Source organism: Rutilus rutilus (assembly GCF_951802725.1).
Source record: "Rutilus rutilus genome assembly, chromosome: 1".
Classification (NCBI taxonomy): Eukaryota; Metazoa; Chordata; class Actinopteri; order Cypriniformes; family Leuciscidae; genus Rutilus; species Rutilus rutilus.
This window is the reverse complement of record NC_140209.1, coordinates 17,228,024-17,256,000: the sequence shown is the minus strand read 5'-3', so window position 1 is coordinate 17,256,000 and position 27,977 is coordinate 17,228,024. Positions and strand designations below refer to the sequence as shown.

The 27,977-nt window shown below is 38.8% G+C and overlaps 3 protein-coding genes across 3 annotated transcripts in view; 1 reads left to right on the top strand and 2 right to left on the bottom strand.

Moving 5' to 3' along the window:
* Nucleotides 1-27,977, top strand: part of LOC311291374 (uncharacterized protein) — a 668,579-nt gene that overhangs the window by 211,191 nt on the left and 429,411 nt on the right. The window lies entirely within an intron of this gene.
* LOC311298579 (uncharacterized protein) lies at nucleotides 420-12,500 on the bottom strand (the record flags this gene model as incomplete). The annotated part of the gene is made up of 7 exons (XM_084421629.1): nucleotides 12,420-12,500; nucleotides 7,884-8,219; nucleotides 7,403-7,786; nucleotides 6,823-6,912; nucleotides 982-1,044; nucleotides 729-846; nucleotides 420-492 (listed from the first exon to the last, which is right to left on the bottom strand). The coding sequence occupies exons 1-7, from the start codon at nucleotides 12,478-12,480 to the stop codon at nucleotides 420-422; spliced, it is 1,125 nt and encodes a 374-aa protein (XP_084277755.1). The 5' UTR covers nucleotides 12,481-12,500.
* Nucleotides 19,414-27,977, bottom strand: part of LOC311291416 (uncharacterized protein) — a 57,828-nt gene continuing 49,264 nt past the window's right edge. Inside the window, exons 5-9 of the mRNA XM_084410452.1 lie at nucleotides 22,900-22,962; nucleotides 20,859-20,906; nucleotides 20,633-20,713; nucleotides 20,459-20,521; nucleotides 19,414-20,373 (exon numbers count right to left, since the gene is read on the bottom strand). Coding sequence (XP_084266578.1) covers nucleotides 20,466-20,521; nucleotides 20,633-20,713; nucleotides 20,859-20,906; nucleotides 22,900-22,962 — 248 coding nt within the window. The 3' untranslated portion in view covers nucleotides 19,414-20,373; nucleotides 20,459-20,465. The remainder of the gene's footprint in view (nucleotides 20,374-20,458; nucleotides 20,522-20,632; nucleotides 20,714-20,858; nucleotides 20,907-22,899; nucleotides 22,963-27,977) is intronic.

The window sequence follows — 27,977 nt, the reverse complement described above, 5'->3', positions numbered from 1 at the left end:
TGAGAGAGAGTATAGAGAGACCATTAGCAGGACTATATTACTGTGTTTAACTAAATACATAAAAATGGCATATTTAATAGCATAATTATCCTCATTTATCATGTAAATTGATGCTTGTGATGATGATTTTATAGAAATTGATATGTATTAAAGACATCTGTACACTAACAGACTGTACCTCATATGTTCACTAGATGAATGTGACATGATTGTTTAGGATTGTCTGGATGAGAATGATGTGTCTGACATTTAATGACAGTTACTTTTTACATTACGGTATTAGTTTTCATGTTTATGATTGTTGGTGATGTACAAGAGAATGGAATTAGAAAGTGATGTAGATTACAAATTAAACATGGCTTGAGTCAAAATCTGTGATCAGCTGTTCGAACAACGAGTCGGTCAAATGAGGATGATGTTCATACACACCTGGATTCAGAGAGTTTGCTGTGGTATCTGGAGTAAGTGCTGTTGCTGTAGTTGATGTTACAACTGTTAAAAACAAAAAATGGAAATAGAAATATATAATATTTTAATGCATGAACATAATATCAAGGCATTTATTTTACAAACTGCTGTAGTCCAGAGCTACAGTATCGGTGCTGAAAGCCGCTCACACTAACATGGGATTTTAAGTCACTCGAGGAGACTTTACACACTGTAAGTTGATGAGTTGATTTATCCGTGTTTTAAAAAGCTCTTGTTCATAGAGATGTTTAGATGGATACCGAGACTTTTTAGGTTGTGTGGAATCTGCAATCTCTGACCCAGTTTGTTTGATGGCTGCGATACGCTGTGTTTTCCTGCTATCTGGCATCCCGGAGTGTGGGAATACTATTGGCTGAACTGGCAGTGGGCGGAGTCACACAGACCAAAACAAAACCCGACTGACAACATGGAAAGTGTAATCCAGAGAGGATTCAGAAACTGATTCTAGAAAACTCCATGAGTCGGTCAAATGAAAATGATGTTCATACACACCTGGATTCAGAGAGTTTGCTGTGGTATCTGGAGTAAGTGCTGTTGCTGTAGTTGATGTTACAACTATTAAAAACAAAATGGAAATAGAAATATGTCATATTTTAATGCATGAACACAATGTCAAGGCATTCATTTTACAAACTGCTATATGTTTAATAAATCCTCATGCAATACAGCGCCAGGCGAGACACAAGTGTGTTTTGCTAGTTTCAGCCCGACACAGTTTTCATTTTCACGTCCTGGGAAACGTTGTTTGAATAGCAAATGTATGTGTGCACACTCTGCTTATTACACACACTCTGCTTATTACACACACAGTAACATGCAGCAGCACACAAACATACCAAATGTGAAAAATAAAAGGATTCCAATGTAAAAGATTATTATTATTGTGTACATAAAGATACATATTGTGAATCCGTCTTGTCCCGTAGATTGTCCCTTTAACCACACACACGTCACACACACACACACACACACACACACACAGAGGGTTCTCAAGTCTCACGCATTGGCCGTGAGACACACGCAATTCAACCAGTTCACACGCTCACACGCCACACCGTGTATTTCTCACGCTGAAAAGGCAATGCCAAATAAGTTGTCCTGCAAGCTTTAATGTTGTATACGAGGCGCGCGCAGGCACACAGAGTGAAGTTTCCTGCCGCCAGCACGTATCTCGGCCAGATTGCGTTCGTTACTAGGCAACATAGATGCGCAAACACACGGAAGTTGACGGAACATTCTCGGCCACCGTACGTTCGTTACTAGGTAACCAACAACAACATCGCGCGAACACACGTCGTGATGGAGAAGGTAAGTTGGAAGAAAGCTCATCTAACATGTTTAGTCTAGAACATTTAATATATAGCCCAATGTATACATTATTATTGATGCAGTCAAAAACTCTACAACTACTTTGCAACCAGGCCAGAAGCTTTGGCTCAGTTTGGCTAGCTTACGTTATCTAAAACTAAGGGAAATGTTAGTGGGTATGGGAAGGAATGAAGATGTATTTCTTCATTTTATTTTAAATTATATATTATACTGTATTAATAGTCTTTCTAGTTACATTAAGGCTACATGTATTAAAGCAGAGTGCTCTGGGTAATATTTTTATATCCTGTCAAAACATACATTAAAGGGGTGGTTCAGGATTTTCGACATCGGACCTCATTTTCAAGTGAGCCTGATGAAGTCGGTATAAATATGTGTTTAACACTACAAAATATGCCCGATGTTACAGTCACTGCACTTGCCGCCCAGAACAAAAGAGAACATCCCAATCGAGTGAAGGGATTGCTGAAACTGAAATGGAAGCACACATCTTACCTAATTCAGACTAAAACACATCTATTTAGCCTCACATACTGACTTTATTTGTAGTTCATGTTTTAATACCCTGTATTTTCTTTCTCATTTTTAGGAAAAGCACTTAATTACCATTGTTTATTTCTATACCAAATGTCATATACTTGCAATGAAGCTAAAAATATAAACAACTACATCATTATGTTGATTTCCTATATTTTTACAATAAAACTTACGACAAACATGTCTTCTAATATCCTCAGTTGTTGCGTATACCGAGCTGCATCGAACACATTTGTAAATTACTTTCCTTGAACCCATTGTGCGAGTTCACTTTAATACCACGTGCTTTATATACATGTTGCTGCTGATTGGACTGCAGTTCTGACACACCCACCAAACAAGAGAAAACGTATCTCAAACCCCGTTGCACACCGGTGCACGCCGTTTCCAGGAAACATGACGTTCAACCCGGAAACCGTAGCAAAACGTTGCGCACTGTTTTGAACTTGAACATGCCCCTGGTGTACGCAATACCTGCCCTTGATAAATGCCGCGGCTGAAAACGATCGTCATTAGAATAACACGCCCCTATATATTCAAGTCTCCGCTCCCCCCACGCCCTCATTTTACGCCATGGACACACGGAAGACGGCAAAGAAGAGAAACTTGGATGAGCAAATGACCTATCACAATGCATTATTTTACAGCACGTGTTTTGAAACAATTAGCATTTAATTTCGTATCACGTCACATGTATTGGGGTGTACAATAGTGATGATGATGTGATGTGGAGTACCATTCATTCACATTAATAATTGCATGACAATTTGTAATATTATTATTATTATTATGATTTTTATTATTAATGACGCTTATTGTTATTTAGAAGAAGAATGTCGTTATTATTATTATTATTTGTATTATTATTATTTAAAAGAAGAAGAATGTCATTTTTATTATTTTGTCAGTCTGAATTATTTTTTGGTCATTGAAAGCCTTTCATTACTGAACCCAGTCCGTGCGCACCTGCCGGGCCTAACCCTGAAACGTCAGGTAAAGCGCACAGGCTCGCAACTTAAGGAATACATATGCCTACAATTCAAATGCTTTGGTAAAGTCACACAAATTAAACACTGAAGTCCATGTTGCACAAAAATAAACACTGAGGTTTATAATTACTATATTGTTGTTGTTTTTTTACAGTGGGTCATAATATATCATATCTTTTAGTTTGTCAGTGCGTTTTGTGGTGTTAGGAATTGTTTTTCTGCGCATTTCCGCACTAACTCAAAACGTGCGTACATGTACACCACCTCCTGAGCTGGCGTAGGATTTGAACGTGCCGTACGCCAACGTCCATATTGATAAATCTCAATTAGGCTCCATTAGGGCTCCTCCCCTAACCGCATGTGATCTCACTCCAAGCTTTTGATAAAACTTGAGAACACACACACACTCAACTTTAAACTCACACACGAGCAGATCTGTTTCCTCGCTAGAGAAGCGTTCAGTGTTTACGCTTACAAATTCTGTCATGTTAATAGCCAATCCACAACTGGCTTTTAAAGGGAGATGAGACTCTGATTGGTTTATTTCACTTTACGCCCAAAACACACCCATTACTCATTAAGAGAATAGACAAAACACACCCATTACTCATTAAGAGAATAGAGACGACACACACCCATTACTCATTAAGAGAATAGACAAAACACACCCATTACTCATTAAGAGAATAGAGACAAAACACACCCATTACTCATTATGAGAATAGAGACAAAACACACCCATTACTCATTAAGAGAAGAGACAAAACACACCCATTACTCATTAAGAGAATAGAGACAAAACACACCCATTACTCATTATGAGAATAGAGACAAAACACACCCATTACTCATTAAGAGAATAGAGACAAAACACACCCATTACTCATTAAGAGAATAGAGACAAAACACACGCTTACAAATTCTGTCATGTTAATAGCGAATCCACAACTGGCTTTTACAGGGAGATGAGACTCTGATTGGTTTATTTCACGTTACGCCCAAAACACACCCATTACTCATTAAGAGAATAGACAAAACACACCCATTACTCATTAAAGGGACACTTCACCCATTTGCATTAAGCTTTGTATTGTTAGAAACCCAGTCATATATTATAATAAATGTGGATTTTTCATCCATTTTTCCCTGAGATGGGAGAAATAAGGATTTAAGTGTTTTACTTCCTGCTTATTATGACGTAAAAATCATCATTTTGCGTCATAATAAGCAGGAAGTCACATTTCATTGAAAAGTGTAGAGACTACAGACACTCGTTCCTCATCTTTCCCAGGGGGCGGGAACCGCTCACGCTACAGGCCTATTACAGATCAGTGGGTGGGACTTGACTTTCTGAAAACTAAAAGCAATATCCTCCATCTTGTTTGGAAGCTAAGCTAACAGGCGCTGTGGAGACAGATGTAAAGTTATGACAATAGCGGAGGAGAGTGCTCAATATGATATAGAGGAAGAGGATTTCAGAAGTCTGATGCTTGAATCAGGTGTTTGTGGCTACCTTTATAAGCCGCATTATAGCGAAGAGCAGCCGAGGCAGAAGACCTGCCTGCCGCGGACGAGGAGCCCGGACTGGCTCGGGTTAGGGCGGACTGGTGGCGCCGGTGATCTCACTATGCAACTACGAACCGCTACGAACACAGAGATAGAGTCCGACTGTGGCAAAGAATTTCAACAATGACAACTTCTCCTGGATGAAATCTCTGAATCAGACGAGGACACGGACGTTTGTGTTGTGAATCAGACGAGGACACGGACGTTTGTGTTGTGAACTATCCTAGTTTCGCACCGCATCTGACTGAACATCCAGGTAACGTTACAATGCAATAATTCACCACTTCGAAAGAAATACAAATGAAGAGTAATTCACTAATGAGTTCGCCAACTAACTAGACATTTTGTGTGAAATTAATTTCGAGCTCTGGTGGTAGCTAGCCTTGTAGACGGAAGAGTTATTTCTCTTAGGCAGATATGCGCTTTCTGGATTAGTGGGAGTGGCTTGCGCAGCTGTGCAATGTGGTGCATTGTGGGAGTTGGTGTCTTTCATACAAATGCGTCCTGAAGTAACTTTCTTTCTTTCCTCGGCCAAGAAGGCACCAAATTCAAAATTAATTTTACATTTCGACTACATATATGACCCACTTTCAATAAAGATCAATGTTCCCATGGGTGAAGTGTCCCTTTAAGAGAATAGAGACGACACACACCCATTACTCATTAAGAGAATAGACAAAACACACCCATTACTCATTAAGAGAATAGACAAAACACACCCATTACTCATTAAGAGAATAGAGACAAAACACACCCATTACTCATTAAGAGAATAGAGACAAAACACACCCATTACTCATTAAGAGAATAGACGACACACACCCATTACTCATTAAGAGAATAGAGACGACACACACCCATTACTCATTAAGAGAATAGAGACAAAACACACCCATTACTCATTATGAGAATAGACAAAACACACCCATTACTCATTAAGAGAATAGAGACAAAACACACCCATTACTCATTAAGAGAATAGACGACACACACCCATTACTCATTAAGAGAATAGAGACGACACACACCCATTACTCATTATGAGAATAGAGACAAAACACACCCATTACTCATTAAGAGAATAGAGACAAAACACACCCATTACTCATTATGAGAATAGAGACGACACACACCCATTACTCATTAAGAGAATAGACGACACACACCCATTACTCATTAAGAGAATAGAGACGACACACACCCATTACTCATTAAGAGAATAGAGACAAAACACACCCATTACTCATTAAGAGAATAGACAAAACACACCCATTACTCATTAAGAGAATAGAGACAAAACACACCCATTACTCATTAAGAGAATAGAGACAAAACACACCCATTACTCATTAAGAGAATAGACGACACACACCCATTACTCATTAAGAGAATAGAGACGACACACACCCATTACTCATTAAGAGAATAGAGACAAAACACACCCATTACTCATTAAGAGAATAGAGACAAAACACACCCATTACTCATTAAGAGAATAGAGACAAAACACACCCATTACTCATTAAGAGAATAGAGACAAAACACACCCATTACTCATTAAGAGAATAGAGACAAAACACACCCATTACTCATTATGAGAATAGAGACACTTTTAGATCATGCGCTGGCACACAGATCATTTTTCTTTTACAAAAATAAATCCTCACTATGATTTTATTAATTTATCCTGGGATGGCGTGAGACTAGCTGTATAATATTTATAATTATTTTGCATCAGACAACAGAAAGTACAAATCATATGTTTCAAAATGTCATAAACTCACTGACAAATCTGACTAAAGAGCTTTTTTTGATGATAATATGTGTGATGATAAAGCAGTCTGTGAGAGCCAGTGCAAACCACTGAAGCGAGAGACTGATGATGTGTGACAGTGATCATGTGATCATGAACCTTGTGTAGAAGCTGCTGCTGTAGTTCGGCTTGATGTCTTCTCAGAGTTTGAGCTTCTGACTGGAGTCAGTGTTGTTGAAGCGACTGGAGCTGCAGAAGATGAATGTTCAGACGCATCAGGACATTAACATCATATTTTCATATTGATCATGACATGCAGTTTGTGTTCAATCATCACAGCTTACAGTGGCAGTAGTTGAGAAGAGAGATGTTACTGTATCATTTATTCCTGGTTTATATGAGAGTGAAACACAGTGAGCTGCTTCCCATAAACCTTCAGCTTTCCTGAATCAATGACATTATTAAGCCTTAGAATTCCTCAAACTGCATAAAAATCCTTATAATTCCCAATCTACATTCATACATGGGTCAGTCATGAAATATTGCATAAATCAGAAGAGTCTATGTTAGCCTAGTATGACCCATAGGAGGTCAATATTGGGAATTATAAGGATTTTAATGCAGTTTATGACTTTGACCACTAATATTTTACAATTGCCAAACGTATGAAGCCATCAGGAAGAGTAGAGCCAGTGTGTGAAAGTTTTCACAAATCTGTCAGAAAAGAGTGTTTTCTCACCTGAATACTTGACAGTGTATCTGACTGAGGTCTGGAGTTGATTTCTGTGAGTAAGCTGACATCTCCACTCTCTGTTGTTATCTTCATTCAGGAGTGTTGTAGTCAGAGTGATGATACAGTGATATTGATCTGATGATGATGATGATATCTGATATCTGGAGTCTGTCTTCAGATCAACACCAGCCTGATTCACCCACAACAGCTCAACTCCCTCAGAACGGACCCGATCATCACAGGAGAATCCAGTATCTGAATACAACTGACAGGAGAGAGTCACAGAGCGGCCTGGACTGATCTCAGTCTGTGAGGATGATGAAGATGATGATGATGATGATGATGATGATGATGATGATGATGATGATGATGATGATGGAGACACTGAAACTGAACACAAGACACAAATCACAGACTCTTCAATCATCATCTGAGTTTAAAGGGAGAATCTGCCATTTTTAAATTGACCACATAATCATAAACTTACCATGAAGAACATGCAGATAAACAAGTGCATCAGGTCCTTGGTGTTGGTCTTTTCCATCCACATTTATCCATTGTTGGCAGGTGTATAATCCAGAATCTTCTTCTGTGACGTTCTTGATGTTCAGAGAGCAGTCAGACTCCAGACTCAGTCTCTCATGTTTCTCTGTGTCTTTATTATTTATCCCTTTAGTAATCAGTTCAACTGCTGCTGAATGTCTGAATCTGTTAGAGTAGGTCCATGTAGTTTTAGATTTGCAGTCAGAAAGAGCATTATTACAGGACAGACGAGCATTTCCACCAGAACTGATGAACACATGATCCTCCACTCCACTGATACCTGAAACACAGTATATCTCAGTGATCATTATGATATTAATAAATGAAAATAATAAACCACACCAGCATAAAAAGCAGAAGATTCAAATCATACAGTCTTTTTCCGGTGTTTGATAGTTAATGCATTAATAAACATTTATGGATAAACCAAATCAAACGCCTCTTTAAGAAGGAATAAGAAATACTCTGACTTTGAAACAAATGTAAATAATGTAATATCATCATATCTTGAACTCTTGATTTCAGCTTTGTCATAAACATTACTGGACGGCACAGGATTAGTTGATCCTCCTCTTCAACCGTAGAAAATACACTAATAACTGACCTTAAAAGCTCTTTATCTGTTCTGTGTTTCTCTCTTTCCTTCAAACTCACCCTACTGTGACTTATGCACAGCTAAATACAAAATAACAATTCAAAACCCACAAAGAATATTTGTGGAACAGTTCCCAAAGGAAGGAGCAAAACTCAGGGAAGGTTTGCTGGGATCAGTAGTTCACTCTCCATCCAGACACAGTCGTGATGATACTGTACTTCTGTTCTCTGACCACACAACATCACTGAGCTGAGCTGAACACTCGTTGTGTGTTTGATAGTAAGTTTATGATCAATCATGAGCTGAGTTTGGGAAGTAGTTAACAGTGAATTTGATCATGATTAGGGCCCTCTCAAGTAAAAGTCATGGCAAAATAATGCATTAACAAATCATTTAATACTAATTAATAATACAAATATTATATATATATTTTTTTTTGTTTACTTCTCATCTATGAATTAATGCTATGGTTTGGGAGATTTGAAATACTTTTGTACGTATTTACTGCAAAATACCTCAGCTACACCATTAGCATGCATATGAAATATGACCTTTTTATGAAAAAAAAAAAAAAAAAACACATTAATGATGATCGAAATGAAATATGAGTTGTTTCTGGATATGGATCTCGGTGTGAGATGCATAATTCTTCATCTGCTGGTTAGAATTTTTTTTGCAGATAATATAGTTTTGCCAAAAAGTGTAATTACCGTACACTTCCAGCAGAGGCGCCATAGAGATCCATTCATTTTTTGGATGTGACTGACTGCTCTTATAACAGCTTTTGTCATGAATATATATATTTAAACTTTTTAAAATACATTAAATCAGTGTTTTTTTGTTGTTATTTGAGGTCTTTTGAAGTGTCTTGTTTTTGCAATAATGGCACATAAATTTGCAGTAATGACACTAAAAGAAAACACTTGAATGCAGTTACTTTTTTTTTTTTTTCAATAATCCAAAATATATAAAATCATTAACTTTAGAATAAGAAAAACATTTTTAGTACATAAAAGTAAATAGAGCCTGACATCAAACAGATGTTTAGACGTCAAGCCAGTTTTCATTTTCAACCAAAATTTGACGTCTGAGCGATGTTGGAGTCCATGTCCAATAACATTTCTATCTGGGATGAGCTCATATTGTGATCATAGTATGAGCACACAGTGAGTGCTGTGAGGTTACACTTTTAGCTAGGGCTGTAGTAGGCTACTCGAGTCCGGTCTTTCTATGGTCTCGGACTCGCTGGCTTTCGGACTCTGACTTGTCTCGGTCTCGGCCACTGGTCTTGCCAAATATGACTTTTGGTCTCGACCGAGTCCAGGTGTCTTTATTATGTTCCCAGTAAGCACATAGCCTACGTTGCCACGATATTAAAACAAAATATTATTGGAGGGAAAGTGAAACACTGGCCACCTAATAACTAGCGATGGGCATTTTGGCTCTTTTTCGAGTAAAAAAATAAATGTTTAAATAAACTCACGGAAAGTCCACCGCTAGTGCAACGTGTATATTCACATTTTTAATTGTCCATAACAACCCGAAAACTTGCCTGCTTGCCTAACACATCTAATTAATGGGCAAAGTTTTCCGTCTTTTTTTTTTTTTTTATGTGGATGTTATTGAGCTTGTAGAAGTTTAGCTCTTGCGTTCTTCTGAACATCTCGCTGAATGACATCTGAACATTGCCCGATGTCTGAGTCATATCACTCCATAATCTGCCTCTCTTTTAAATGCCTATTCCACGAGTGGAAGGCTCCAATGACTGGCTGTTTTAAAATATAGCTAATATCGAAACAAAATAACCCAGCAGTCTCATCTACGAGACGTTTAGGCCTCCTCCAATAGTACTGACAGCTCGGCTCCTAGCTTGCTGGTTTGCTTAGTGGCAAACTTTTTTCATTTGATTGGTTCAACCGACGCCCGAATTTAATTAAAATATTATTTTTCGTCACGTCATCCGCCGATCCGTGGTTTATCCGCATCTCTAGTGTGTGTGTGTGTGTGAGTTGGCTCGGCCCTCCCTCATGCAGTTTAATTGGTTGACATTGCGTGTATGATTGACAGGAACAGAATGTGAGGCTGATCAGACAGTTGAAACGAATGTGTATGTGCCTTTAGGCCTATATAATTATTTTTTGTTGTTCTTTGAATTAATCAATTATTTTAAATAAAATTAAAATCATTCATTATTTCATTATTACATAATGATTTAATTTCTATAGGCTATATTTTTAGCAGACTTTTATTTCCTGTCTTGGACTCGAACCTCTTTGGGCTTGGTCTTGACTTGGACTCGACTAGTCCTGGTCTTGGACTCGACAAAGGTGGTCTTGACTACAGCCCTACTTTTAGCTCACTGTGACATTGATAATCATATGGAGAGATCACTGTGAGATCAACATGTTGACTGGGTGAGAGCACCCAATTATAATTAATTAACTGTTAACTACTTACCAAATTCTGCTTACTTAATTTATTTTAAACTTACTGTCAAATGCACATGATGTTCTAACACAACAAGTATTCAGCCCAGTTAAGTTGTTGTGTGACTTTTCCAGAAGTCAGAGAACGGAGGTGCAGTCAGGGTACTTCTTATTCCTTCTTAAAGAGGCAGTTTGATTTGGTTTATCTATAAATGTTAATGAATGCATTAACTATCAAACATGTACTAACATGTAGTTAAGGCTGTAGTCATTGGTTCATGATTAGTTCATGCTTTCAATTATCATTAGTTCATGTTGAATTAAGTATTAATCTAGGTATTAGAACATGATTATTCATATACCCTTATTGTAAAGTGTGACCGTTTTTTCCTCACTTAAAACAAACAACACACTCTCACACACTGATGAATTGTCACACCTTTAGTACAGTGGGGGAAGTTCGAATTATCTGATTGGTCAGTTTAAACATCTCACAGTTGGGTTAAAGTCACATGGTCAGGAAAGGATAAAAAAAGATTGAAACTGTTGCTCTGTCTTTTTTTATGCTCTGGCTCTCTTTCTTTACTTCCTCTTTTCTTTGTCTCTCCCTCTCCCTCTCCCTCTCCCTCTCCCTCTCCCTCTCTCTCTCTCTCTAGCTCTCAGGAAACATTTACATGCTGAGTAAGATTAATGGTATAAGTTATCATCATCTCATATTTTGTAACTATTTTAAGTAAGGGATAGTGTATAGCGAATCAGCCTGAAGGGGTTGTATTTGCTATAACAACCGCCTCGCTATACATTATCCCGCTTATTACACGGCTACCTAACAAATAAATCAATAGTTTGACTCAAAATATTGATTTAAAAGGAGTTTATTGATTTAAAAACGATTAAATTGCCAGAGTGAACAGAACTGCATCCATAGCAACGCTCTGTTTTTCATGGCAACGGTCTGTTATACTTCACAGCGGTTATCAAGAAATAACAGACCGCATTCTACATTGGAATTCAACCAAGCCATGTAATAAGTATAACTATAAACATATTTTGTCATTAAACCTTTTCAATTACAAATAATGTGTTAAATAGTTAATCTATTGTAACTGCGCTTATTTCCGTCGTTGGTATAAGTAGCAGTGGGTGGAATAGACAAGAAATGTACAGTTTTCTACCATCTTGCTGACAACTTTTCTTTAGTCATTCGGCAGTCTTGCAGCTTGAACCTCTGCAGGAAATCCACCCTTACACTCTTAATATGAAGATAATTCTTCATCATCAGATGTTTGAGTGACACTATGTCCAGTATCAGGAATAATACAGTATGATCTGTGTGTATCAATACACAACTCTGAGATCACAACGTGAATGTGTGCAAGAATAAACTGAGCATGTTCAAATGAACTCTTTCCAGACTAATTCCACTAAATGTCTTTAGAGAAAATACAGATTTCTTTACCTGTGAGAAGTGAAGAGAGAATGATCAGTCCCAGCAGACACAGATCACACTTATCAGCCATTTTGTGTTTCTGTCAGTCTTTCTCTTCATTATATATAGTTACAGCTCCTCCTCTTCATTATATATAGTTACAGCTCTTCCTTTAAACATCATCAGCTCCTCCTCTGGTTGGTAACTTCCTCTGATCTCATCAGCTGAGTGTTTAGTCCTGACTCTATGACACAGCTGAAGAAGCGATCAGAAAGATCTCTGGTGTAAAACTGTGTTGACTTTGAAAAGCTCTGGATCAGAAAGTGAGCTGAACTGTACAGTGGCGTCCAGAAACCAACCGAGTCCATAAAGAAGTATTATGTTTGACATTGAACAAAGTGCTTTAAAATGAACCGTTCCACACAAATCAATACTGTGGCAGGATAAGTGATGTTGCCCTCCTATTGGCTCTGGTTAAGTGGGGCTTTGACAGACCAATGAGGTGGAGTTTGGAATTTGGGGTTTGGTGTATTTAGTTGACTTGTGCCTCTTTGTTGAAGGTAAATGGGGAAAATGGAACATCACTATCTCTAAGCCCTAACTGAAGACACTACATGTTACACCGCTATATGTGACGCCGCTGCTGTTTTGCTTCAATATTTTGTTTGTATTGGTTTTGTTTGTTTTGCTTTTGGCAATATATTGTTTTGTTGTTTGTTGTGTTTTTGGCAATATTTTCTTTGTATTATTTGTTTTGCTTTTGGCAATTTCTTTTGTGTTGATGTGTGTCCCTTTCTTCTCTCTCCAGGATCCATTGAGGACTTGGAGTGGAACGGGGGAGGCTAGCTGCTTCATGTGATTTGTGTGCTACACCGTGTGCTGTGTGTGCTTCACTGTGTGCTGACGAAACTTCCTTATGGTGTGGGCGCTTGGTGTCTGATTTGATGTGACTTGAGGTGGGTTTGGACGACCCCTGGAGTAGTAGCGCCTGCCCTGTTCCCGCTAAGCCTGGCTCGGGAGAAGTTTGTCATGCTGGGAGAGTCCTGAAAGCGAGAGAATTTCATTGGTGATCATTTTATAATAGTGTATTTTTGTACTGCCCCTCACGTCTCGAGTTATCTGCCTTCCAAATGGTAACACTTACCTGTGTGTCCTTATTGGGGGTTATTTCCCTGGCGCCCCACCAGGGAGGCGTAGTCGGATAAAACTAGTAGTGATTTACTTTTCCCTCCACTTGAGTAATGCCACAATACAAACATATTTATCCTCTCATTAGCTATGTGTCCATCACCCTGTTTTTATGCATATTTTGAAGTATCGCATCAGAAATGAGTGATGGAAATGCAAAATTTCTGAACTTTACATTTGGATGGAAACCCAGCTATTGTAGCTTCTGATTATTTGTCAGAGAAAACAATTTCAACATAATGAAATAGTTATTTGTAAGTGACCCAATACAGTGTCCTCAGAGTAATTTTTATGTGTCTATTTCTTGTCTTTTTTTCAGTTACACTTTTTTTTTTATTTTTATCACATCACTTACACTTACTTGTGTTGCTATATGGGTGTGTACCATGAAGCTTTTATTAGGCTACTAAGTTTGTGCTTGTTAAAAACCACAAATTCACAACCTCCAGAAGTGCAGTTGCACTGACAGATGCGTCAAGATCACACTTCATCTATATATACACAGCAAAAACTCCAGTGTTAAATTAACTCTCCTGGGAATTTATCTTAGACCACACTCAAAAGTGTTAAAATAAGGGTGTCACAACTTTTTACCTCATTTACACGACAATGGTGTTTTGGGGCCTGATAACGCAAATGTTTGAAAACGGTCTCCTCATAAACAATCTTTTTTTTATTTTTTATTATGCAATAACAAATACAAAACAACCGTGAATGAGCAATAAATGAACATATAAACAATATACAATAAAGAGGGTTACATTACATAAACATACAGAATATTAAGCTAGCTTAAATGATTGACACCAAAGTAGAGTCTTACAAGCAACAGAGTTTTTAGAATTCCTCAAGGAGTTCAAATATATATCAAAATCTTTCTTAAAAATGAAAAAGGAAGGAGTTTTCTTTGAAATCAAGGATGAACACTCATGGCAAAGTACAAGTCTCGCCTCACTATGCTCGAATTCTGCAGCTCAGCACTGCCCCAGGCCCCGAAGCAAAGCCGTAAGCCGCGCCTCAGCCTGGCCAAACCGCTACTTCTATGATCACCAGTCCCCGACCCAGCGTGGCGAGCTGCCGTCTGAACTAATTAAGCCCTTAGCCACCCAGGCTGAGGCTTGGAAACCTATCCCCGGTGTGTTAAAATGGGTTCTGAACATGATGACATGAGGTTAGTCGCTCCAATTTGCTCACAGACCACCCCGCATCGCGGACATAGTCAATGCTTCAGGCATGAAGCACGTGGCTCACGTCCTCCGCACTGAAGTACTGAGCTTACTGGCGAAAATGCTGTCAGACTTCTATGGCTGTTACTTCCTCGTTCCCAAGAAGGATGGCGGCATCAGGTCCAACACAGACCTCAGACATCTGAACTACGCCCTCACGAAATGGCTGTTCAAGATGCTAACTTTGAAACGAATCCTCGCGCTAGTATGCCCAGGGGCAGGGACGGATTGACAATCTGTGCGTTCTGGAAAAGTCCAGAACGGCCGTCCAACCGAGGGCCGTCGGCACAAAAAAAAAAAAAGTCTAATAAAGCAGTATTAACAGCCAACAGCAGGGGCACTAATATGATCACTTATGCTACGTGTAAAAAACAACAACTGAGGAAGAAGAGTCGGCCTATAGCCACTGACATGTTATAAGGCTGCACTTTTAAATTTGCTTACATTATATTTGAATAGCTGTGGTCTCCAACGTGGTGCCTGCGAGTTGCCCGCTAAACACATTCTATAAATAGCCCCAACTTGCCGTCGGGGTTCCAGACTTCGAATAAATGGTATAATTTTGCGACCTTTTCAACTAAACGTTTCAATTTGAACTTTTGCCTCTACAAAATTACCCAACTCTCTTTGATTGTAGGCTACGCTGTCATTTGCGTTGCGTATGAGAAACATGGCAAACGATTAAAAAGCGGAACAAAACTTGTTTGATCTGAGCAGCGCATTATCAGCTCGGCCCAAAAAAACAGCGATCGCGGACAAAGCTGATCTCGATCACGCGAACATTATTACACAGAGCTGCGCGATCCACTGAGAAGCATTTCAATTCAGCGCAGCATTCTCTATCTCTATTAAAAACCACAAATGACTATGTGATTTAAGCTTGTAAAAAGCCAGATGAAACAGCGCTGATATTCTCAACATATTGACGCAAAAAACAAACAAACAAAAAAAACAGGCGAAACATTGTTCTGAGAACAAACCAGTTAGACATTACACACCAAAACCTATGAATTAACTATTAAAAATGCTGTTATATTAATACAGTTATGTATAAATGTATTAAATGTAATGCAGTAATGTTTTTGTTTAGAAGTTATGGCAGTTTATTATTTTTTTTCATTTTTTTTATTTTTATTTATATTTATACTAAATGTTTGGGCTACTGTTTTTGATAACACGTACAATAGGTTTATAGAAAATCGAAAAAAAAAACCTAAAAAAACTAAACAAACAAAAAAAATTCATACGTTTTCAGGATTTTTTTTAAACGCTTTTAAGTCTGAACCAGAATATCAAGATATTTTATTATTTCCCATATGATGGTGAAAAGTAAAAAAGCTTCACCATGTTATGTATAATAAATATTGGAGTATAACAAATAAAAATTCCTTCTAGATGTAGCCCTTGCACACAAAAAGGTTGGAGATCCCTGGTATACAGTAGCCTAACTATATGTTTTATAATTACAAGTTTGTGTAATTTGGGTTACTGTAGCCAGTGACATTTCATTATTTGTATTTTATGGCATTGTACATTTTTTGTTTTTATTTGAAGGCTGAGGCTTCATTAATAAACACAACCCCAATTATCATCATTGGTTTTGAGATGTTACTTGCTGTGAATACCTGTCTGATAGGCTACAGTATTGTGGCATAGCCTAGTATCAGGACATCCTGGCTAGTGTCTGTCGCACACGGCTAGAGGCGAATGGCCGGATGATGGGCCTATTTGGGAGAAAGTCCAGGGCTGTTTTTTAGCCCCAGTCCGTCCCTGCCCAGGGGCTTGTTTTTTCTCAGTGGATCTGAAAGATGCATACTTTCATATCCAGATTGTCCCCCTTCACAGACCGTTCTTGAGGTTTGCATTTCGAATGGGTTGCATACCAGTATACAGTCCTACCATTGGACTGTCTCTGGCACCACCTGACTGCATCATATCCTACAACATCTGGACAAACCTGGTTCTTATGTGAGTATCCTGTTTGTGGACTTCAACTCGGCCTTCAACACCATCATACCAATCATCCTCCTGTCCAAACTAACCCAGCTCCCTGTGCCCGCCTCCATCTGTCAGTGGATCTCCAACTTCCTGACAGACAGGCAACAGTTAGTGAAGCTGGGAAAATTCTCATCCACACCTGCATAATCAGCTCTGGTGCCCCCCGGGGGTGTGTTCTCTCCCCACTGCTCTTCTCCATGTACACCAACGACTGCACTGCAAAAGACCCCTCTGTCAAACTCCTGAAGTTGGCAGACGACACCACTTATCGGCCTCATCCAGGACGGTGATGAGTCTGCTTACAGACTGGAGGTTGAACAGCTGGTTGTCTGGTGCAGTTATAACAACCTTGAGCTTAACACACTCAAAACAGTGGAGATGATCGTGGACTTTAGGAGAAACCCCCTGCACTCCCCACTCTCACCATCATGAACAGCACTGTGGAAGCAGTGGAGTCATTCAGGTTCCTGGGCACCATCATCTCTCAGGACCTGAAGTAGGAGTTCCACATATACTTCCTTCACCAGCTGAAGAAGTTCAACCTGTCACAGGAGCTGCTGATACAAGTATACTCTGCAGTCACTGAATCCTCTGCACTTCTAGAACTGTCTGGTTCAGCTCAGCTATCAGATCTCAGAAGACTACAGCGGATAGTCTGCTGAGCGAATCACTGGTACACCTCTCCCCACTCTCCAGGAACTGTACTCATCCAGAGTGAGTAAAGAGCTGGCAGAATCACCCTGGACCCCTCACACACAGGCCTCTTCCTCTTTGAACTGTCTACAAAGCTCTGAGCACCAGAACGGCCAGGCATAGGAACAGTTTCTTCCCTCCGGCAATCCACCTCATGAACAGTTAATGCCTCCACTTGGCAATAAACATGTGTAATACTTAAACACCATTTAAACATTCATTTATTTAACACACCACACGTCTTACATGTCCTTGCATTTGTATTTTGTATATTGTGTATTTGACTAAATATATTTTATTTTATTTTTATTATCTGTGTCCTGTCACTGTTAGTTTGAACTGTGGAAGCATCTGTCACCAAAACAAATTCCTCGTATGTGCAAACATACTGTACCTGGCAATAAAGCTCTTTCTGATTCTGATTCTGACAACAAACTGTACAAGACATGTATCAACATGTCATAGACTGACAAATCTATTTAAATAGTTTTTTTTTTTTTTTTTTTTTTTTGTAGATGGTATGCAGAGCCGGACAGTAACGGAGTACATTTACTTGAGTACAGTACTTAAGTACAATTTTGAGGGATCTGTACTTTACTCGAGTATCATTTTTGGGGAGTACTCATGACTTTACTCAAGTACATTTGAGAGGCAAATATTGTACTCTTTACTCCACTACATTTCTATCCATAACTGTGAGTACCCGTTACTTCTTCTAAATAAAAAAGAAATAAAAAAGGAAAAAAGAAACATCTCGGAAACCCTCAATTTGTTGTTTCCCTCTCAAATGTGATTGGATTGAGCAGGCGCCACTGATTGGGACAGCCTATCAGCAATCACCTTCAGCTTTCCGCCAAAGTCAACTCCATGATCAGATCTAGATAAGAGACAAAACCATGGACGAAACAATGGATGAAGACGCAGCAGGTCCATCCCGGGAGTATTTTTTTTCCCAGGATGGTAGGGGAAGACTCATGAATATTCATTAGGGAAGTCATCCCTGATTGGTCTTAACCCCAGTGACGGGTAGGTTTAGGGGTAGGCCATCAGACCAATCAGGGATGACTTCCCTAATGAATATTCATGAGTCTTCCCCTACCATCCTGGGAAAAAAAAAACGTGGCCCCACCTCACCAGACTATTTCAATTTTCTGAACAAGTTAATGATAGTTTTCGCTTCAAGTGTTTGCTGTGTTTACCAATGTAAGCACTGTGGCAGTAGTAATGCAATATTTAGAAAATGTACTCTTGTACTCTTGATACTCAAGTACTTTTAAAAACAAGTACTTCAGTACTTTTACTTAAGTAGACATCTGACTGTAGTACTTTTACTTGTACTTGAGTAAAATTTACCAAGGGGTATCTGTACTTTTACTCAAGTAATGAAGCTGTGTACTCTGTCCGCCTCTGATGGTATGTGTGATGATAAACCAGTCTGTGAGAGCCAGTGCAAACCACTGAAGTGAGAGACTGATGATGTGTGACAGTGATCATGTGATCATGAACCTTGTGTAGAAGCTGCTGCTGTAGTTTGATGTTGAAGTAATCATGAAGACCTTGATTAGCAATTATACAGTTTATTTTATTAAAATACTTTTGGTTGTCATACTGTAGAATAATATAATCAATTATATGAAATTAATAACACACATGACAGTCTAGAAGAGATCAGCAGATCAGAGCACAACATGATGATTATATCGGTATCATCATCAAGTAGATGACATCATCTGATCACATTTGTCTCTTACTGTTCTTGCCATAACACACAGTTCCAGCAGCCAGAGAAAAACTAACATTAAAACATCAAGAGTCAAACTGACCAAATAAAGCAAACACCGATCACCATAATGATGACATCAAACCAAACTATTATTATTAATAAATCATCAACATCTAAACCTCTATTAATCTCAATAAGAACTTTTCCACACATATGACAGAAATAAAGTACATTTGGTTAGTAATAAGTGAAGCTGGCAATGCTGTTTGTGGAGTTGTTTAATGAAGTTGGAGCCTGACATCTAATGTTTAGGCCGGCTACACACTGGCTACACAGCGTGGCGTTTCTGTTGCGTGAGCGTGGCGTTTTCTATGTCTTTGCACACCAGAAACATGTCTGACGCGGCGCTGCTGCTGCTAGGTGACGATACAGCAAAGACAACGTCTGCAGTTTTGACGGCAAAATAGGCTACAGAATATTTTGTTCTGTATTGACAGGTGCAATATTTGAAAATCTGTAATTATTATTATTTCTTTTTTAAATTACATTTATATCTGCATTTATGTCAAAACCTAGAGACTTCCAAACATCAAAATATCATTTATTAGTATGTATTCATATCAAAATGACATATAAACATCTTTCCCTATTCTATTTTGCCTGGAAACGCTTCCAACATGCTTGCGTGTCGCGTGAAAAATATGCGTCAGTTCATATTTCTAGCATGCACGCGCTTTCTTCCGCACCTAAGATGTGTGTGTCACGCAGGCGGTGTGCAAGATCTAATCTGTTAACATGGGAGCCGAAATAAAAACGGACACACCACGCAGCCAGTGTGTAGCCGGCCTAACACATCAACCAAATTTTCATTTTCAACCAAAATTTGACGTCTAAACGATGAAGTTCATGTCCAATAACATTTCTAGGTGGGGTGACCTCACATTGTGGCCATAATATGAGCACACAGTGAGTGCGCTGTGAGGTTACACTTGTGACTCACATTGTGATCATATGGAGAGATCACTGTGAGATCAACGCGTTGACTGGGATGTTAATGAAAATAAATCTGGCCTTTTATTTGTAAAAAAAAAAAAAAACACATTTTAATCTAAACTTGGTGTCACTATTTCTTCAGGGTGATTTTTTTCTTTGTTTTCTGAGAAGAAGAAAATAAAACGATGAACAATCCTCTGTAAGTTTTTGCTATTGTAAATATTGTTGCAGATTTGCTCAAAACTCACCAGTATTTTATTGTAATATTGCAGGCATCTCTATTTCCTCTGGGTGCTTCGAGTCCTTCCTCCCTGCAAAATAAAAGCATTGACTGACCTCTCGTATGTGTTTTTATCATGATTGCAGATTGTTCCAGATCAGATGAGTGTGAATCATCAGATTGTGTGCGGCTCAAAACTCACCAGCTCTTCTTGCACAGATGATCTGAAGAAGAATCACAGTAGGAGCAGCAAACACTGCCATCTCAACAATAATCACAATCACTGCAGGAAACATGAGAGGAAGAAGAGAAACTGTACATGACTGAAGTCAAGGGTATTCAACTATCAACAGTTATTGATGAAGCTTTTACAGACTGACTGATAGTTTAATGTTATAAAGCTGTCAGTATAAATGAACGTGTCGTACCTCTGTATAATGATCCAGCAGTCACACTGACTTCAGTTTCTCCTGGATCTGTGGATCACGTCTGTTAGTTCAGTTCAACACATAATGCCACATATACACAACATCATCATCACATAATACTGGAGCTTCATATCACAGAAATGATGAATATGTGCACGAGTCTGTCATCATTATCTTCTTACTTCAATCTCAAGGTGTCAGGAGGAGAAAGACTATCGCCATTGACCAAAAATAAATCTATTTGATGCTTTATTCATTCACAGATATTCATGTTATATCCAGGCCCGGGGTGGGTAATCGGGAGAATTGGGAGAATTCCCGGTGGGCCACTTCACTTTTGGGCCGGTCGAGGCTACACACGTTCCGCATTCTGACACCGCAGCGCGCAGCCTCTGCATGGGTTGTACCATGAGAGGGAGTTCTCCCCTCCCCTCCCATAGAGTTGGTTGGGTCCATAGCCCGTCTTTTCCAAAACGTTTTCTCAGGTAGGCTACCACGGCACCGCCAGCACCTACCGATAGCTGGGTCGGCCCTACCGTAACGGTACGCGTCAGGGAGGATGGATGGGAGGAAGAGGTCAGGAGGGGCTGAAAAAGCCAGGTTGAAAAATAGAAAGGCATTGGAGGAGGATGCTGCCAAATGTGCCAAGCTTACAGATTTATTTTCAAGAGGACAACATAAGTGGCAACAGGTAAAGAGAGATAGGCCTAGTAATGATTAGCATTAGCAACGCTGCAACGTAATTATTCTGCTAATACTGTTGTAGCGTTGTCAACCTATTTACAAGCAAATTATAAAATGTAATTCAAATATTAGCCTTTTTGTATCACCCAATACATGGCGATTCATAGACTTTGCAAATATTATGCAATTTAATATTGATAACAAAACTCAAGCTTGATCTGTGTATGCAGTAAAATGACCTCTTAATTATTTTTTTGTAGCTTCTGAGCAGCAGATAAGAAAGTCCCCCGAAAATTTGTTTTGAAAAACTTTGACAAATGGCACAGTCACACTTGTGACCAGCCTACAAAAAAATAGCTAATAAAACTTTCATTATAATATATTATCATCCAATATTGGATTCAATCTTTTTGTCAACTTGTTTTCTTTCAATTAGGACTGGTTTTATATTTCTATTTGCATCTGATTAATCATAGGCCTCATTTATCTGAGAGTAGGTATCACGTTTTTTATTAAAAAAGCATTATTTTTGAATATTTTTGAATACAAATAAAACTGTAAACATTAGTTCAATATGCCTCTTTGTGGAAGAGTGGGATACATTTCAAATGCTTTCTTTCTTTCTTTCTTTCTTTCTTTCTTTCTTTCTTTCTGCTTTTGTTAATTTATTAACCTATCCTTGTGGAATATTTTTTTTAACTTCTCAGTCTAAGTGAATTATTATTTAACCTTTACATTATTTATTGAACCATGGTATTAATAAAAACTACACAATAGTAAGAGCTGAACTGTTGCTTCATTTATCCAATTTGGAAAAAGTGCTAATGTGGAATTACACCATGGAAAAATAGGGCCGGTCTTGGGCCTGAAACTCCCGGGCTGAAAAGTTGCCCCACTCCGGCCCTGGTTATAACTTATAAGTGAGTTTCTGGCACACTTGAATTTCTAAGTTTGCAGAAACATTGAAATGTGGAATATCTATTTATTGACGGCATCTAAAACATACAACGTTTTCTGTATGAAAACATTAAACACCGTAAGTTGATGAGTTGATTTATCCGTGTTTTAATAAGCTCTTGTTCATACAGATGTTTAGATGGATATCGAGGCTTTTTAGGTTGTGTGGAATCTGCAATCTCTGACCCAGTTTGTTTGATGGCTGCGATACGCTGTGTTTTCCTGCTATCTGGTATCCCGGGGTGTGGGAATACTATTGGCTGAACTGGCAGTGAGCGGAGTCACACAGATCAAAACAAAACCCGACTGACAACATGGAAAGTGTAATCCAGAGAGGATTCAGAGACTGATTCTAGAAAACTCCATGAGTCGGTCAAATGAAGATGATGTTCATACACACCTGGATTCAGAGAGTTTGCTGTGGTGTCTGGAGTAAGTGTTGTTGCTGTAGTTGATGTTACAACTATTAAAAACAAAATGGAAATAGAAATATGTCATATTTTAATGCATGAACACAATGTCAAGCCATTCATTTTACAAACTACTACCCAGCCAGCACAGCCATGTGGGGCCCAAATGGGTTTGACCTGGGCTATCTAACTGGGACCCAGGCAGTTTTGTCCTCGGTTTCCATGTTGGCCCCACATGGGTTTGCCCAGATGAAATGAACACTGCTTAGTATGCACAGTACAGGCTGTTTAATGTAACACTTAATCAGTGTTGGAGGTAATGAGATAATTAAGTGATTGAATAATGATTGTGCATTAATGATGAACACCTGCTGTTAACAAGCAGAATCACTGAAGGAAAGAGAAACACAAGAACTACTTCCAGCCACAGCCTTGGATGAAATCAACTGAAGATAAAATACATTACATCTCTCAAGATCGGATTAAACAACTCCACAAACAGCATTACCAGCTTCACTTATTACTAACCAGACTGACTTTATTTCTATCAGACGTCTACAGAAAAGAATTAAGAAGAGGTTTAGATGTTGATTACTTTTTTGAAAGTAATAGTTTGATTTGATGTTACCATTGTGGCGATCCGTGTGTGCTTTAGTCAGGCTCTTGACTTTTTAACATTAGTTGTTCTCTGGCAGCTGTGTCTGTTTGTTATGGCGAGAACGGCAAGAGAAAATATGATCAGATGCTGTAAGCTGATTGATGATATGAATATGATCGTCATATAGTGGCTTAACTCATTGATTATTTGTGAGGTTCATACGGTAGTATGTTATTCATTTTGTTTTATTGTTGTGATTCTACAACAAGAGAATAATAGAATTTAATCAGAACGTCAAATTATTTTTAAAACTCCATTTACATATTTTGGGCTCCTCCTAATCTTACTCACACACAGACATCAAGAATCAACATATGAATCTCAACAATGGTGACATGCTTCATGCTGCAATGCATTCTGGGAGCCATGGATAAGTTTTGTATGATGCACTCAGAATGCATTGCAGCATGAAGCATGTCACCATTGCTGAGATTCATATGTTGATTCTTGATGTCTGTGTGTGAGTAAGATTAGGAGGAGCCCAAAATATGTAAATGGTGTTTTAAAAATCATTTGATGTTCTGATTAAACTGTGCTGGATCTCTTGCTGTAGAATCACAACAATAAAACAAAATGAATAACATACTACCCGTATGAACCTCAAAAATAATCAATGAGTTAAGCCACTATATGACGATCATATTCATATCATCAATCAGCTTACAGCATCTGATCATATTTTCTCTTGCTGTTCTCACCATAACAAGCAGACACAGCTGCCAGAGAAAAACTAATGTTAAAAAGTCAAGAGCCTGACTAAAGCACACACTGATCGCCACAATGGTAACATCAAATCAAACTATTACTTTCAAATAAGTAATCAACATCTAAACCTCTGTTAATTCTCAATAAGAACTTCTGTAGACATCTGACAGAAATAAAGTCAGTCTAGTTACTAATCAGTGAAGCTGGTAATGCTGTTTGTGGAGTTGTTTAATCAGATCTTGAGAGATGTAATGTATTTTATCTTCAGTTGATTTCATCCAAGGCTGTGGCTGGAAGTAGTTCTTGTGTTTCTCTTTCCTTCAGTGATTCTGCTTGTTAACAGCAGGTGTTCATCATTAATGCACAATCATTATTCAATCACTTAATTATCTCATTACCTCCAACACTGATTAAGTGTTACATTAAACAGCCTGTACTGTGCATACTAAGCAGTGTTCATTTCATCTGGGCAAACCCATGTGGGGCCTACATGGAAACCGAGGACAAAACTGGCTGGGTCCCAGTTAGATAGCCCAGGTCAAACCCATTTGGGCCCCACATGGCTGTGCTGGCTGGGTGAGAGAGAGAGAGAGAGAGAGAGAGAGAGAGAGAGAGAGAGAGAGAGAGAGAGAGTATATAGAGAGACACATTCAGCAGGACTATATTACTGTGTTTAACCAAATACATAAAAATGGCACATTTAATAGCATAATTATCTTTATTTATCATGTAATTGAGGCTTGTGATGATGATTTTATAGAAATTGATATGTATTGAAAGCCATCTGTACACTAACAGACTGTACCTCATATGTTCACTAAATGAATGTGACATGATTGTTTAGGATTGTCTGGATGAGAATGATGTGTCTGACATTTAATGACAGTTACTTTTTACATTACGGTATTAGTTTTCATGTTTATGATTGTTGGTGATGTACACGAGAATGGAATTAGAAAGTGATGTAGATTACAAATTAAACATGGCTTGAGTCAAAATCTGTGATCAGCTGTTCGAACAACGAGTCGGTCAAATGAGGATGATGTTCACACACACCTGGATTCAGAGAGTTTGCTGTGGTATCTGGAGTAAGTGCTGGTGCTGTAGTTGATGTTACAACTGTTAAAAACAAAATGGAAATAGAAATATATAATATTTTAATACATGAACACAATATCAAGGCATTTATTTTACAAACTGTTGTAGTCCAGAGCTACAGTATCAGTGCTGAAAGCCGCTCACACTAACATGGGATGAGTTTTGCTCAAAATATCAGAGATTGTTGTTTCCCCGCCTCCTCAGACTCGACGCTTACGCCGGTTGCCAGTTTGAGGACACACAACAGAATGAGCGCAACTGACAATGAAAGTCGAGGAGACTTTACACACTGTAAGTTGATGAGTTGATTTATCCGTGTTTTAATAAGCTCTTGTTCATAGAGATGTTTAGATGGATATCGAGGCTTTTTAGGTTGTGTGGAATCTGCAATCTCTGACCCAGTTTGTTTGATGGCTGCGATACGCTGTGTTTTCCTGCTATCTGGCATCCCGGGGTGTGGGAATACTATTGGCTGAACTGGCAGTGGGCGGAGTCACACAGACCAAAACAAAACCCGAATGACAACATGGAAAGTGTAATCCAGAGAGGATTCAGAAACTGATTCTCGAAAACTCTATGAGTCGGTCAAATGAAGATGATGTTCATACACACCTGGATTCAGAGAGTTTGCTGTGGTGTCTGGAGTAAGTGTTGTTGCTGTAGTCGATGTTACAACTATTAAAAACAAAATGGAAATAGAAATATGTCATATTTTAATGCATGAACACAATGTCAAGGCATTCATTTTACAAACTGCTATATGTTTAATAAATCCTCACGCAATACAGCGCCAGGCGAGACGCAAGTGTGTTTTGCTAGTTTCAGCCCGACACAGTTTTCATTTTCACGTCCTGCGACACGTTGTTTAAATAGCAAATGTATGTGTGCACACTCTGGTTATTACACACACTCTGCTTATTACACACACAGGGACATGCAGCAGCACACAAACATGCCAAATGTGAGAAATAAAAGGATTACAATGTAATTATTATTCTGTACATAAAGATATTGTGAATCCGGCTTGTCCCGTAGATTGTCCCTTTAACCACACACACACTCACACACACACACACACACAGAGGGTTCTCAAGTCTCACGCATTGGCCGTGAGACACACGCAACTCAACCAGTTCACACGCTCACACGCCACACCGTGTATTTCTCACGCTGAAAAGGCAATGCCAAATAAGTTGTCCTGCAAGCTTTATATATAATGTTGTATACGAGGCGCGCGCAGGCACACAGAGTGAAGTTTCCTGCCGCCAGCACGTATCTCGGCCAGATTGCGTTCGTTACTAGGCAACATAGATGCGCAAACACACGGAAGTTGACGGAACATTCTCGGCCACCGTACGTTCGTTACTAGGTAACCAACAACAACATCGCGCGAACACACGTCGTGATGGAGAAGGTAAGTTGGAAGAAAGCTCGTCTATCATTTTTAGTCTAGAACATTTAATATATAGCCCAATGTATACATTATTATTGATGCAGTCAAAAACTCTACAACTACTTTGCAACCAGGCCAGAAGCTTTGGCTCAGTTTGGCTAGCTTACGTTATCTAAAACTAAGGGAAATGTTAGTGGGTATGGGAAGGAATGAAGATGTATTTCTTCATTTTATTTTAAATTATATATCATACTGTATTAATAGTCTTTCTAGTTACATTAAGGCTACATGTATTAAAGCAGAGTGCTCTGGGTAATATTTTTATATCCTGTCAAAACATACATTAAAGGGGTGGTTCAGGATTTTCGACATCGGACCTCATTTTCAAGTGAGCCTGGTTGTTATTCATCAGTGGAGACAGTTTTCAAAAAAATTCATCCAGTCCTTACTTTTGGATAGTTCGCCGGTGCTAGGCTAGCGCGAGTCAACGGTGCACGCGTTAGCCTGCCATTAAAAACAGTTTTACCCACTCCACAGTAGCCTACACCAAAAGCAAATAAATTATAACGCCAGACTATCGATGTAAATGTCTGTTGAGAGAATAATGTTAGAAATTAAACTACCCTTTCATCACGCGTGCACCGTTGACTCGCGCTAGCCTAGCACCGGCGAACTATCCAAAAGTAAGGACTGGATGATTTTTTTTGAAAACTGTCTCCACTGATGAATAACAACCAGGCTCACTTGAAAATGAGGTCCGATGTCGAAAATCCTGAACCACCCCTTTAAGTTAATCATAGCCATTGCATTTGTATTTTTCAAAGATGTCCCCCTACCCGTGTTATCAAGGCATCACAATGTGAAACAAACATTTACAACACAACACAAAACACATTTCATAAGCTGGAGTGTGTACTCTTGTGTACACACACACACACCTTAATACTCTAATATGTCATCTGTTCACAATGGCCCTTATTTATCATTCTTGCGTAGAAACGGGCGTATATGTTGGCGTAAGATTATGCTTACACTCCTCTCACCGCCTGATTTATGAAGCTGTGCGTACCTTTGAAATCCAGGGCTGCGTTTAGCCCCAACAAAACGTTGCACAACGTTTTTTAAACAGAAACGGTGATGCGTTGAACACACTGTTCTGATGACGCAAGAGTTGCAACTATGGCAGCTGAGAAGGCCATTCTTTGTGTTCCTTG